General features: G+C 49.9%; 1 protein-coding gene across 4 annotated transcripts in view; it reads left to right on the top strand.

The window, feature by feature from the left end:
* GDI1 (GDP dissociation inhibitor 1) overlaps nucleotides 1–12869 on the top strand; it is a 147558-nt gene that overhangs the window by 75318 nt on the left and 59371 nt on the right. For all 4 annotated transcript variants that reach the window (XM_063935823.1, XM_063935825.1, XM_063935824.1 and 1 more), the window contains one exon: nucleotides 10910–11009. In XM_063935823.1, the coding sequence (XP_063791893.1) occupies nucleotides 10910–11009 (100 nt within the window). The remainder of the gene's footprint in view (nucleotides 1–10909; nucleotides 11010–12869) is intronic.

Below are 12869 nucleotides of genomic sequence, written 5' to 3'. Positions count from 1 at the left end.
ACACTCCGGTCACTGAGGGTGCAGGGCGCTGGGGGGGAGCGCCCTGAGACGCAATAAAAACGATATAAAAAAACCTTATATGGCTAAAAAAAATGCATCACATATAGCTCCTGGGCTATATGGATGCATTTATCCCCTGCCAGTTTCCTGAAAAAAGCGGGAGAAAAGGCCGCCGTGAAGGGGGCGGAGCCTTTCTCCTCAGCACACAAGCGCCATTTTCTTTCACAGCTCCGCTGGAAGGACGGCTCCCTGACTCTCCCCTGCAGTCCTGAACACTACAGAAACAGGGTAAAAAAGAGAGGGGGGCACTATTGGCAGCTAATATATAAATACAGCAGCTATAACAGGGAGTAACACTTATATAAGGTTATCCCTGTATATATATAGCGCTCTGGTGTGTGCTGGCAAACTCTCCCTCTGTCTCCCCAAAGGGCTAGTGGGGTCCTGTCCTCTATCAGAGCATTCCCTGTGTGTGTGCTGGGTGTCGGTACGATTGTGTCGACATGTATGAGGAGGAAAATGATGTGGAAGCAGAGCAATTGCCTGTGTTAGTGATGTCACCCCCTAGGGAGTCGACACCTGACTGGATGGTAGTAATTAAAGAATTACGTGACAATGTCAGCACTTTGCAAAAAACTGTTGACGACATGAGACAGCCGACAAATCAATTAGTGCCTGTTCAGGCGTATCAGACACCGTCAGGGGCGCTAAAACGCCCGTTACCTCAGATGGTCGACACAGACCCTGACACGGATACTGAATCCAGTGTCGACGGTGACGAGACAAACGTAATGTCCAGTAGGGCCACACGTTACATGATCACGGCAATGAAGGAGGCATTGAACATTTCTGACACTACAAGTACCACAAAAAAGGGTATTATGTGGGGTGTGAAAAAACTACCAGTGGTTTTTCCTGAGTCAGATGAATTAAATGAGGTGTGTGATAAAGCGTGGGTTTCCCCCGATAAAAAACTGCTGATTTCTAATAAATTATTGGCACTATACCCTTACCCGCCAGAGGTTAGGGCACGTTGGGAAACACCCCCTAGGGTAGATAAGGCGCTCACACGCTTATCAAAACAAGTGGCGTTACCGTCTCCTGATACGGCCGCTCTCAAGGAACCAGCTGATAGAAGGCTGTAAAATATCTTAAAAGGTATATACACACATACCGGTGTTATACTGCGACCAGCGATCGCCTCAGCCTGGATGTGCAGCGCTGGAGTGGCTTGGTCGGATTCCCTGACTGAAAATATTGATACCCTGGATAGGGACAGTATATTATTAACTATAGAGCATTTAAAGGATGCATTACTATATATGCGAGATGCACAGTGGGATATTTGCACCCTGGCATCTAGAGTAAGTGCGATGTCCATTTCTGCCAGAAGAACGTTATGGACGCGACAGTGGTCAGGTGATGCGGATTCCAAACGACATATGGAAGTATTGCCGTATAAAGGGGAGGAGTTATTTGGGGTCGGTCTATCGGACCTGGTGGCCACAGCAACGGCTGGAAAATCCACCTTTTTACCCCAGGTCACCTCTCAGCAGAAAAAGACACCGTCTTTTCAAACCCAGTCCTTTCGTCCCTATAAGGGCAAGAGGGAAAAAGGCCGCTCGTTCCTGCCCCGGGGCAGAGGAAGGGGAAAAAGACTGCACCATGCAGCCTCTTCCCTGGAGCAGAAGCCCTCCCCCGCTTCTGCCAAGTCCTCAGCATGACGCTGGGGCTCTGCAAGCAGACTCGGGCACGGTGGGGGGCCGTCTCAAGAATTTCAGCGCGCAGTGGGCTCACTCGCAAGTGGACCCCTGGATCCTGCAGGTAGTATCACAGGGGTACAAATTGGAATTCGAGACGTCTCCCCCTCGCCGGTTCCTGAAGTCTGCTCTACCAACGTCTCCCTCTGGCAGGGAGGCAGTATTGGAAGCTATTCACAAGCTGTATTCCCAGCAGGTGATAATCAAGGTACCCCTCCTACAACAGGGAAAGGGGTATTATTCCACGCTGTTTGTGGTACCGAAGCCGGACGGCTCGGTGAGACCAATTTTAAATCTAAAATCTTTGAGCACTTACATAAAAAGGTTCAAATTCAAGATGGAGTCACTCAGAGCAGTGATAGCGAACCTGGAAGAAGGGGACTATATGGTATCTCTAGACATCAAGGATGCTTATCTCCATGTCCCAATCTACCCTTCTCACCAAGGGTACCTCAGGTTTGTGATACAAAACTGTCATTATCAGTTTCAGACGCTGCCGTTTGGATTGTCCACGGCACCACGGGTCTTTACCAAGGTAATGGCCGAAATGATGATTCTTCTTCTAAGAAAAGGCGTATTAATTATCCCTTACTTGGACGATCTCCTGATAAGGGCAAGGTCCAGGGAACAGTTAGAGGTCGGAGTAGCACTATCTCAGGTAGTGCTACGTCAGCACGGGTGGATTCTAAATATCCCAAAATCACAGCTGATTCCGACAACACGTCTACTGTTCCTAGGGATGATTCTGGACACAGTCCAGAAAAAGGTGTTTCTCCCGGAGGAGAAGGCCAGGGAGTTATCCGAGCTAGTCAGGAACCTCCTAAAACCAGGACAAGTGTCAGTGCATCAGTGCACGAGAGTCCTGGGAAAAATGGTGGCTTCTTACGAAGCGATTCCATTCGGAAGATTCCATGCAAGAACTTTTCAGTGGGATCTGCTGGACAAATGGTCCGGATCGCATCTTCAGATGCATCAGCGGATAACCCTATCTCCAAGGACAAGGGTATCTCTCCTGTGGTGGTTACAGAAGGCTCATCTTCTAGAGGGCCGCAGATTCGGCATTCAGGATTGGATGCTGGTGACCACGGATGCCAGCCTGAGAGGCTGGGGAGCAGTCACACAGGGAAGAAATTTCCAGGGCTTGTGGTCAAGCATGGAGACGTCTCTTCACATAAATATCCTAGAGCTAAGGGCCATTTACAATGCCCTAAGTCAAGCAAGGCCTCTGCTTCAGGGTCAACCGGTATTGATCCAGTCGGACAACACGACCTCCACCCGGGGGAGTGGGGACTTCATCCAGAAGTCTTCCAAGTGATTGTAAACCGTTGGGAAAAACCAAAGGTGGACATGATGGCGTCCCGTCTCAACAAGAAACTGGACAGATATTGCGCCAGGTCAAGGGACCCTCAGGCAATAGCGGTGGACGCGCTGGTAACTCCGTGGGTGTTCCAGTCGGTATATGTGTTCCCTCCTCTTCCTCTCATACCAAAAGTACTGAGAATCATAAGAAGGAGAGGAGTAAGAACGATACTCGTGGCTCCGGATTGGCCAAGAAGAACTTGGTACCCGGAGCTGCAAGAGATGCTCACGGAGGACCCGTGGCCTCTACCTCTAAGGAAGGACCTGCTCCAGCAGGGACCTTGTCTGTTCCAAGACTTACCGCGGCTGCGTTTGACGGCATGGTGGTTGAACGCCGGATCCTGAAGGAAAAAGGCATTCCAGATGAAGTCATCCCTACCCTGATCAAGGCCAGGAAGGATGTAACTGAAAAACATTATCATCGCATTTGGCGAAAATATGTTGCGTGGTGTGAGGCCAAGAAGGCCCCTACGGAGGAATTTCAACTGGGTCGTTTCCTACATTTCCTGCAAGCAGGATTGTCTATGGGCCTAAAATTAGGATCCATTAAGGTTCAAATTTCGGCCCTGTCGATCTTCTTCCAGAAAGAACTGGCTTCAGTGCCTGAAGTTCAGACGTTTGTCAAAGGGGTACTGCATATACAGCCTCCTTTTGTGCCTCCAGTGGCACCTTGGGATCTCAATGTAGTTTTAGGGTTCCTAAAATCACATTGGTTTAAACCACTTGCCACAGTGGATTTGAAATATCTCACATGGAAAGTGGTAATGCTGTTGGCCCTGGCTTCAGCCAGGCGCGTATCAGAATTGGCGGCTTTATCCTATAAAAGCCCTTACCTGATATTTCATTCGGATAGGGCGGAATTGAGGACTCGTCCTCAATTTCTCCCTAAGGTGGTTTCAGCGTTTCACATGAATCAACCTATTGTGGTACCTGTGGCTACTAGGGACTTGGAGGACTCCAAGTTGCTGGACGTAGTCAGGGCCCTGAAAATATATGTTTCCAGGACGGCTGGAGTCAGAAAATCTGACTCGCTGTTTATACTGTATGCACCCAACAAGCTGGGTGCTCCTGCTTCTAAGCAGACGATTGCTCGTTGGATTTGTAGTACAATTCAACTTGCACATTCTGTGGCAGGCCTGCCACAGCCAAAATCTGTAAAAGCCCATTCCACAAGGAAGGTGGGCTCATCTTGGGCGGCTGCCCGAGGGGTCTCGGCTTTACAACTTTGCCGAGCAGCTACTTGGTCAGGGGCAAACACGTTTGCTAAATTCTACAAATTTGATACCCTGGCTGAGGAGGACCTGGAGTTCTCTCATTCGGTGCTACAGAGTCATCCGCACTCTCCCGCCCGTTTGGGAGCTTTGGTATAATCCCCATGGTCCTTACGGAGTTCCCAGCATCCACTAGGACGTCAAAGAAAATAAGAATTTACTTACCGATAATTCTATTTCTCGTAGTCCGTAGTGGATGCTGGGCGCCCATCCCAAGTGCGGATTGTCTGCAATACTTGTATATAGTTATTGTTACAAACAAATCGGGTTGTTTATTGTTGGAAGCCATCTTTTCAGAGGCTCCTACGGTTATCATACTGTTAACTGGGTTCAGATCACGAGTTGTACGGTGTGATTGGTGTGGCTGGTATGAGTCTTACCCGGGATTCAAGATCCTTCCTTATTATGTACGCTCGTCCGGGCACAGTATCTTAACTGAGGCTTGGAGGAGGGTCATAGGGGGAGGAGCCAGTACACACCAGCTAGTCTAAAGCTTTTACTTTTTGTGCCCAGTCTCCTGCGGAGCCGCTATTCCCCATGGTCCTTACGGAGTTCCCAGCATCCACTACGGACTACAAGAAATAGAATTATCGGTAAGTAAATTCTTATTTCTCTAACGTCCTAGTGGATGCTGGGACTCCGTCAGGACCATGGGGAATAGCGGGCTCCGCAGGAGACAGGGCACATCTAAAAAAGCTTTTAGGTCACATGGTGCGTACTGGCTCCTCCCCCCATGACCCTCCCCCAAGCCTCAGTTAGGTTTTTGTGCCCGTCCGAGAGGGTGCAATCTAGGTGGCTCTCCTAAAGAGCTGTTTAGAAAAGTTTTTTTTAGGTTTCAATCTCAGTGATTCCTGCTGGCAACAGGATCACTGCATCGAGGGACTTAGGGGAGAGATTTCCAACTCACCTGCGTGCAGGATGGATTGGAGTCTTAGGCTACTGGACACTTAGCTCCAGAGGGAGTCGGAACACAGGTCAGCCTGGGGTTCGTCCCGGAGCCGCGCCGCCGATCCCCCTTACAGACGCTGAAGAGACGGCAGAACGGAGGTCCGGAAAGCAGGCGGCAGAAGACTCCTCAGTCTTCTTGAAGGTAGCGCACAGCACGGCAGCTGTGCGCCATTGTTGTCACACGGCTCACTGACTCAGTCACGGAGGGTGCAGGGCGCTGCTGGGGGCGCCCTGGGCAGCAATATAATTACCTTTAGTGGCAAAATAAATACATCACATATAGCCATTAAGGCTATATGTATGTATTTTAACCCAGGCCAGTTTCTTAAAAACCGGGGAAAAGCCCGCCGAAAAAGGGGCGGAGCTTATTCTCCTCAGCACTCAGCGCCATTTTCCTGCTCAGCTCCGCTGGTGAGGAAGGCTCCCAGGTCTCTCCCCTGCACTGCACTACAGAAACAGGGTAACAAAGAGAAGGGGGGCATAAATTGGCGATATTTATATATTAAGAGCGCATATATAGTAAACAACACCTTCTAGGGTTGTTTATATACATTTATAGCGCTTTTGGTGTGTGCTGGCAAACTCTCCCTCTGTCTCCCCAAAGGGCTAGGGGGTCCTGTCTTCGATTAGAGCATTCCCTGTGTGGCTGCTGTGTGTCGGTACGTGTGTGTCGACATGTATGAGGACGATGTTGGTGTGGAGGCAGAGCAATTGCCGATGATGGTAATGTCACCCCCTAGGGAGTCGACACCGGAATGGATGGCTTTAGTTATGGAATTACGTGATAATGTCAGCACATTACAAAAGTCAGTTGACGAAATAAGACGCCCGGCAAACCAGTTAGTACCGGTTCAGGCGTCTCAGACACCGTCAGGGGCTGTAAAACGTCCTTTACCTCAGTCAGTCGACACGGGTACCGACACAGATGAATCTAGTGTCGACGGTGAAGAAACAAACGTATTTTCCAATAGGGCCACACGTTATATGATCACGGCAATGAAGGAGGCTTTGCAGATCTCTGATACTGCTGGTACCTCAAAAAGGGGTATTATGTGGGGGGTGAAAAAACTACCTGTATTTTTTCCAGAATCAGAGGAATTGAATGACGTGTGTGATGAAGCGTGGGTTAACCCCGATAGAAAACTGCTAATTTCCAAGAAGTTATTGGCATTATACCCTTTCCCACCAGAGGTTAGGGCGCGCTGGGAAACACCCCCTAGGGTGGATAAGGCGCTCACACGTTTATCAAAGCAAGTGGCGTTGCCGTCTCCTGATACGGCCGCCCTCAAGGATCCAGCAGATAGGAGGCTGGAAACTACACTGAAGAGTATATACACACATACTGGTGTTATACTGCGACCGGCAATAGCCTCAGCCTGGATGTGCAGTGCTGGGGTAGTGTGGTTGGATTCTCTGACTGAAAATATTGATACCCTGGATAGGGACAGTATTTTATTGACTCTAGAGCAATTAAAGGATGCTTTCCTTTATATGCGAGATGCTCAGAGGGATGTTTGTACTCTAGCATCAAGAGTAAGCGCGATGTCCATATCTGCCAGAAGAAGTTTATGGACGCGACAGTGGTCAGGTGATGCGGATTCCAAGAGGCATATGGAAGTATTGCCATATAAAGGAGAGGAATTGTTTGGGGTCGGTCTTTCGGACCTGGTGGCCACGGCAACTGCCGGCAAATCCACTTTTTTACCTCAGACCCCCTCCCAACAGAAAAAGACACCGTCTTTTCAGCCGCAGTCCTTTCGCTCCTATAAAAAGCGACCAAAAGGACAGTCTTATCTGCCGCGAGGCAGAGGAAAGGGTAAGAAAGGGCAGCAAGCAGCCCCTGCCCAGGAACAGAAGCCCGCCCCGGCTTCTACAAAGCCATCAGCATGACGCTGGGGCTTTACAAGCGGACTCAGGAACGGTGGGGGGTCGACTCAAGATTTTCAGCAATCAATGGGTTCACTCACAAGTGGACCCGTGGGTCCTGCAGATAGTATCTCAGGGTTACATGCTGGAGTTCGAAAGGTCTCCCCCTCGCCGGTTCCTAAAGTCTGCTTTACCAACGTCTCCCTCAGAAAGGACGTCGGTTTTGGAAGCCATTCACAAGCTGTATTCTCAGCAGGTGATAGTCAAGGTACCCCTCCTACAACAGGGAAAGGGGTATTATTCCACACTATTTGTGGTACCGAAACCGGACGGTTCGGTAAGGCCTATTCTAAATCTGAAATCCTTGAACCTGTACATAAAGAAATTCAAGTTCAAGATGGAGTCACTCAGAGCAGTGATAGCGAATCTGGAAGAAGGAGACTTCATGGTGTCCTTGGACATAAAAGATGCTTATCTACATGTCCCGATTTACCCCTCACACCAAGGGTATCTCAGGTTCGTGATACAAGACTGTCATTATCAGTTTCAAACGCTGCCGTTTGGGTTGTCCACGGCCCCTCGGGTCTTTACCAAGGTAATGACCGAAATGATGGTTCTTCTACGAAGAAAAGGCGTATTAATTATCCCTTACTTGGACGATCTCCTGATAAGGGCAAAGTCCAGAGAACAGCTGGAAGTCGGTGTAGCGCTAACACAAGTAGTGCTGCAGCAACACGGGTGGATTCTAAATCTTCCAAAATCTCAATTGACCCCGACAACACATCTGCTGTTCCTGGGCATGATTCTGGACACGGTTCAGAAAAAGGTATTTCTCCCGGAAGAGAAAGCAAGGGAGTTATCCGAACTTGTCAAGAACCTCCTAAAACCAGGAACTGTGTCAGTACATCAATGCACAAGAGTCCTGGGAAAGATGGTGGCTTCGTACGAAGCGATTCCATTCGGCAGATTCCATGCACGAACATTTCAGTGGGATCTGCTGGACAAATGGTCCGGATCGCATCTGCACATGCATCAGCGGATAACACTGTCACCGAGAACAAGGTTGTCTCTCCTGTGGTGGTTGCAGACTGCCCATCTGTTAGTGGGCCGCAGATTCGGCATACAGGACTGGGTCCTGGTGACTACGGATGCCAGCCTACGAGGTTGGGGAGCAGTCACAAAGGGAAGAAACTTCCAGGGCGTGTGGTCAAACCTGGAGACGTCTCTTCACATAAATATACTGGAGCTAAGAGCGATCTACAATGCTCTAAGTCTGGCAAAACCGCTGCTTCAGGGTCAGCCGGTGTTGATCCAGTCCGACAACATCACGGCAGTCGCCCACGTAAACCGACAAGGCGGCACGAGAAGCAGGAGTGCAATGGCAGAAGCTGCAAGGATTCTGCGCTGGGCGGAGAATCATGTCGTAGCACTGTCAGCAGTGTTCATCCCGGGAGTGGACAACTAGGAAGCAGATTTCCTCAGCAGACACGACCTTCACCCGGGAGAGTGGGGACTTCATCCAGAAGTTTTCCACATGATTGTGAACCGTTGGGAAAAACCAAAGGTGGACATGATGGCGTCTCGCCTCAACAAAAAATTGGACAGGTATTGCGCCAGGTCAAGAGACCCTCAGGCAATAGCTGTGGACGCTCTGGTAACACCGTGGGTGTACCAGTCAGTGTATGTGTTCCCTCCTCTGCCTCTCATACCACAGGTACTGAGAATTATACGGAAAAGAGGAGTAAGAACAATACTGGTAGCTCCGGACTGGCCAAGAAGAACTTGGTATCCGGAACTTCAAGAGATGCTCACGGAGGATCCGTGGCCTCTACCTCTAAGAAGGGATCTGCTTCAGCAGGGACCTTGTATGTTCCAAGACTTACCGCGGCTGCGTTTGACGGCATGGCGGTTGAACGCCGGATTCTAAAAGAGAAGGGCATTCCTGAGGAAGTTATTCCTACTTTAATTAAAGCCAGGAAAGAAGTGACCGCACAACATTATCACCGCATTTGGAGAAAATATGTTGCGTGGTGTGAGGCCAAGAAGGCTCCAACGGAAGAATTTCAATTGGGTCGATTCTTACATTTCCTGCAAGCAGGATTGTCTATGGGCCTCAAATTGGGGTCCAGTAAAGTTCAAATTTCGGCCTTATCAATTTTCTTCCAGAAGGAATTGGCGTCAGTGCCTGAAGTACAAACTTTTGTCAAAGGTGTACTACATATACAACCCCCAATAGTGCCTCCAGTGGCACCGTGGGATTTGAACGTGGTTCTAAATTTTCTCAAATCTCATTGGTTTGAGCCTTTAAAATCGGTAGATTTAAAATACCTTACATGGAAGGTAACCATGCTATTGGCCCTGGCTTCAGCCAGGAGAGTTTCGGAGTTGGCAGCTTTGTCATACAAAAGCCCATATCTGATATTCCATTCGGACAGGGCAGAATTGAGGACACGTCCTCAATTTCTCCCTAAGGTGGTTTCGGCATTTCACTTGAACCAGCCTATTGTGGTGCCTGCGGCTACTAGCGACTTGGAGGACTCCAAGTTACTGGACGTTGTCAGAGCATTAAAAATATATATTTCAAGGACAGCTGGAGTCAGAAAATCTGACTCGTTGTTTACATTGTATGCACCCAACAAGTTGGGTGCTCCTGCGTCTAAACAGACGATTGCACGTTGGATATGTAGTACAATCCAACTTGCACATTCTGTGGCAGGCCTGCCACAGCCTAAATCTGTAAAGGCCCATTCCACAAGGAAGGTGGGCTCATCCTGGGCGGCTGCCCGAGGAGTCTCGGCATTACAACTTTGCCGAGCAGCTACGTGGTCAGGGGAGAACACGTTTGTAAAATTTTACAAATTTGATACTCTGGCTAAAGAGGACCTGGAGTTCTCTCATTCGGTGCTGCAGAGTCATCCGCACTCTCCCGCCCGTTTGGGAGCTTTGGTATAATCCCCATGGTCCTGACGGAGTCCCAGCATCCACTAGGACGTTAGAGAAAATAAGAATTTACTTACCGATAATTCTATTTCTCATAGTCCGTAGTGGATGCTGGGCGCCCATCCCAAGTGCGGATTGTCTGCAATGCTTGTACATAGTTATTGTTACAAAAATCGGGTTATTACTGTTGTTGTGAGCCATCTGTTCAGAGGCTACTTCGTTTGTGTTATCATACTGTTAACTGGGTTCAGATCACAAGTTGTACGGTGTGATTGGTGTGGCTGGTATGAGTCTTACCCGGGATTCAAGATCCTTCCTTATTGTGTACGCTCGTCCGGGCACAGTACCTAGCTGAGGCTTGGGGGAGGGTCATGGGGGGAGGAGCCAGTACGCACCATGTGACCTAAAAGCTTTTTTAGATGTGCCCTGTCTCCTGCGGAGCCCGCTATTCCCCATGGTCCTGACGGAGTCCCAGCATCCACTACGGACTATGAGAAATAGAATTATCGGTAAGTAAATTCTTATTTTTTTAAATGTAATATTTATTGCTATCTAATTTTTTATATATTTTTTTCTTATTTTTTATTTTTTCTATTATCTATCATTTTTATTTGTATTTAATTTTTGTTATTTACAAAGCGCTGCGCTGGAACATGCGCAGTGTGTAAAGCACAAACAAGCCACTGTGGGTAATGGTTGGGAACAGTAATACCTCTGTCAGCTGGCACACACATCCTCACCAAGCTCCGTCTTTTATTCCTACAGCTCTATAAACGCTTTGAGATCCCAGATGGACCTGCTGAGAGCATGGGGAGAGGACGCGATTGGAACGTGGATTTGATCCCCAAGTTTCTCATGGCTAATGGTGAGCGTCTGAGGGTGGCTGTCTGTCATCACAATGTTCCTGTGTGTGAGATAATATAGTGGTTATTAAAGGGAGTATTTCCTAATACTTGTCTGTATGTGAAGAATTAAGCGGACAGAATCGGGGCGACCAGACACATTCTCACCCTTACACAGTTTGATGCCATTGCTTCAACCTGCATGAGGGTGACTACGGTGGGAGCTGCGCCAGGCCTGTACAGCGAGCAGCAGCGCAGTGATGTCCCCGTAACAAGGAGCCTGGTATCATTATCCCAGCAGGTGGATGACGCAGCCGGATCGCCGTTATTAGATCCGTACAGCGAGCAGCAGCGCAGTGATGTCCCTGTAACAAGGAGCCTGGTATCATTATCCCAGCAGGCGGATGACGCAGCCGGATCGCCGTTATTAGATCCGTACAGCGAGCAGCAGCGCAGTGATGTCCCCGTAACAAGGAGCCTGGTATCATTATCCCAGCAGGCGGATGACGCAGCCGGATCGCCGTTATTAGATCCGTACAGCGAGCAGCATCGCAGTGATGTCCCGGTAACAAGGAGCCTGGTATCATTATCCCAGCAGGCGGATGACGCAGCCGGATCGCCGTTATTAGATCCGTACAGCGAGCAGCAGCGCAGTGATGTCCCGGTAACAAGGAGCCTGGTATCATTATCCCAGCAGGCGGATGACGCAGCCGGATCGCCGTTATTAGATCCGTACAGCGAGCAGCAGCGCAGTGATGTCCCGGTAACAAGGAGCCTGGTATCATTATCCCAGCAGGCGGATGACGCAGCCGGATCGCCGTTATTAGATCCGTACAGCGAGCAGCAGCGCAGTGATGTCCCGGTAACAAGGAGCCTGGTATCATTATCCCAGCAGGCGGATGACGCAGCCGGATCGCAGTTATTAGATCCGTATAGCGAGCAGCAGCGCAGTGATGTCCCGGTAACAAGGAGCCTGGTATCATTATCCCAGCAGGCGGATGACGCAGCCGGATCGCAGTTATTAGATCCGTATAGCGAGCAGCAGCGCAGTGATGTCCCGGTAACAAGGAGCCTGGTATCATTATCCCAGCAGGCGGATGACGCAGCCGGATCGCCGTTATTAGGATCCGTATAGCGAGCAGCAGCGCAGTGATGTCCCGGTAACAAGGAGCCTGGTATCATTATCCCAGCAGGCGGATGACGCAGCCGGATCGCCGTTATTAGATCCGTACAGCGAGCAGCAGCGCAGTGATGTCCCTGTAACAAGGAGCCTGGTATCATTATCCCAGCAGGCGGATGACGCAGCCGGATCGCCGTTATTAGATCCGTACAGCGAGCAGCAGCGCAGTGATGTCCCTGTAACAAGGAGCCTGGTATCATTATCCCAGCAGGCGGATGACGCAGCCGGATCGCCGTTATTAGATCCGTACAGCGAGCAGCAGCGCAGTGATGTCCCGGTAACAAGGAGCCTGGTGTCATTATCCCAGCAGGCGGATGACGCAGCCGGATCGCCGTTATTAGATCCGTACAGCGAGCAGCAGCGCAGTGATGTCCCCGTAACAAGGAGCCTGGTATCATTATCCCAGCAGGCGGATGACGCAGCCGGATCGCCGTTATTAGATCCGTACAGCGAGCAGCAGCGCAGTGATGTCCCGGTAACAAGGAGCCTGGTATCATTATCCCAGCAGGTGGATGACGCAGCCGGATCGCCGTTATTAGATCCGTACAGCGAGCAGCAGCGCAGTGATGTCCCTGTAACAAGGAGCCTGGTATCATTATCCCAGCAGGCGGATGACGCAGCCGGATCGCCGTTATTAGATCCGTACAGCGAGCAGCAGCGCAGTGATGTCCCGGTAACAAGGAGCCTGGTATCATTATCCCAG

Source organism: Pseudophryne corroboree, chromosome 8, assembly GCF_028390025.1.
Source record: "Pseudophryne corroboree isolate aPseCor3 chromosome 8, aPseCor3.hap2, whole genome shotgun sequence".
Classification (NCBI taxonomy): Eukaryota; Metazoa; Chordata; class Amphibia; order Anura; family Myobatrachidae; genus Pseudophryne; species Pseudophryne corroboree.
Note: the sequence above shows the minus strand (reverse complement) of the source record. Positions and strands in the feature narration are given on the sequence as shown.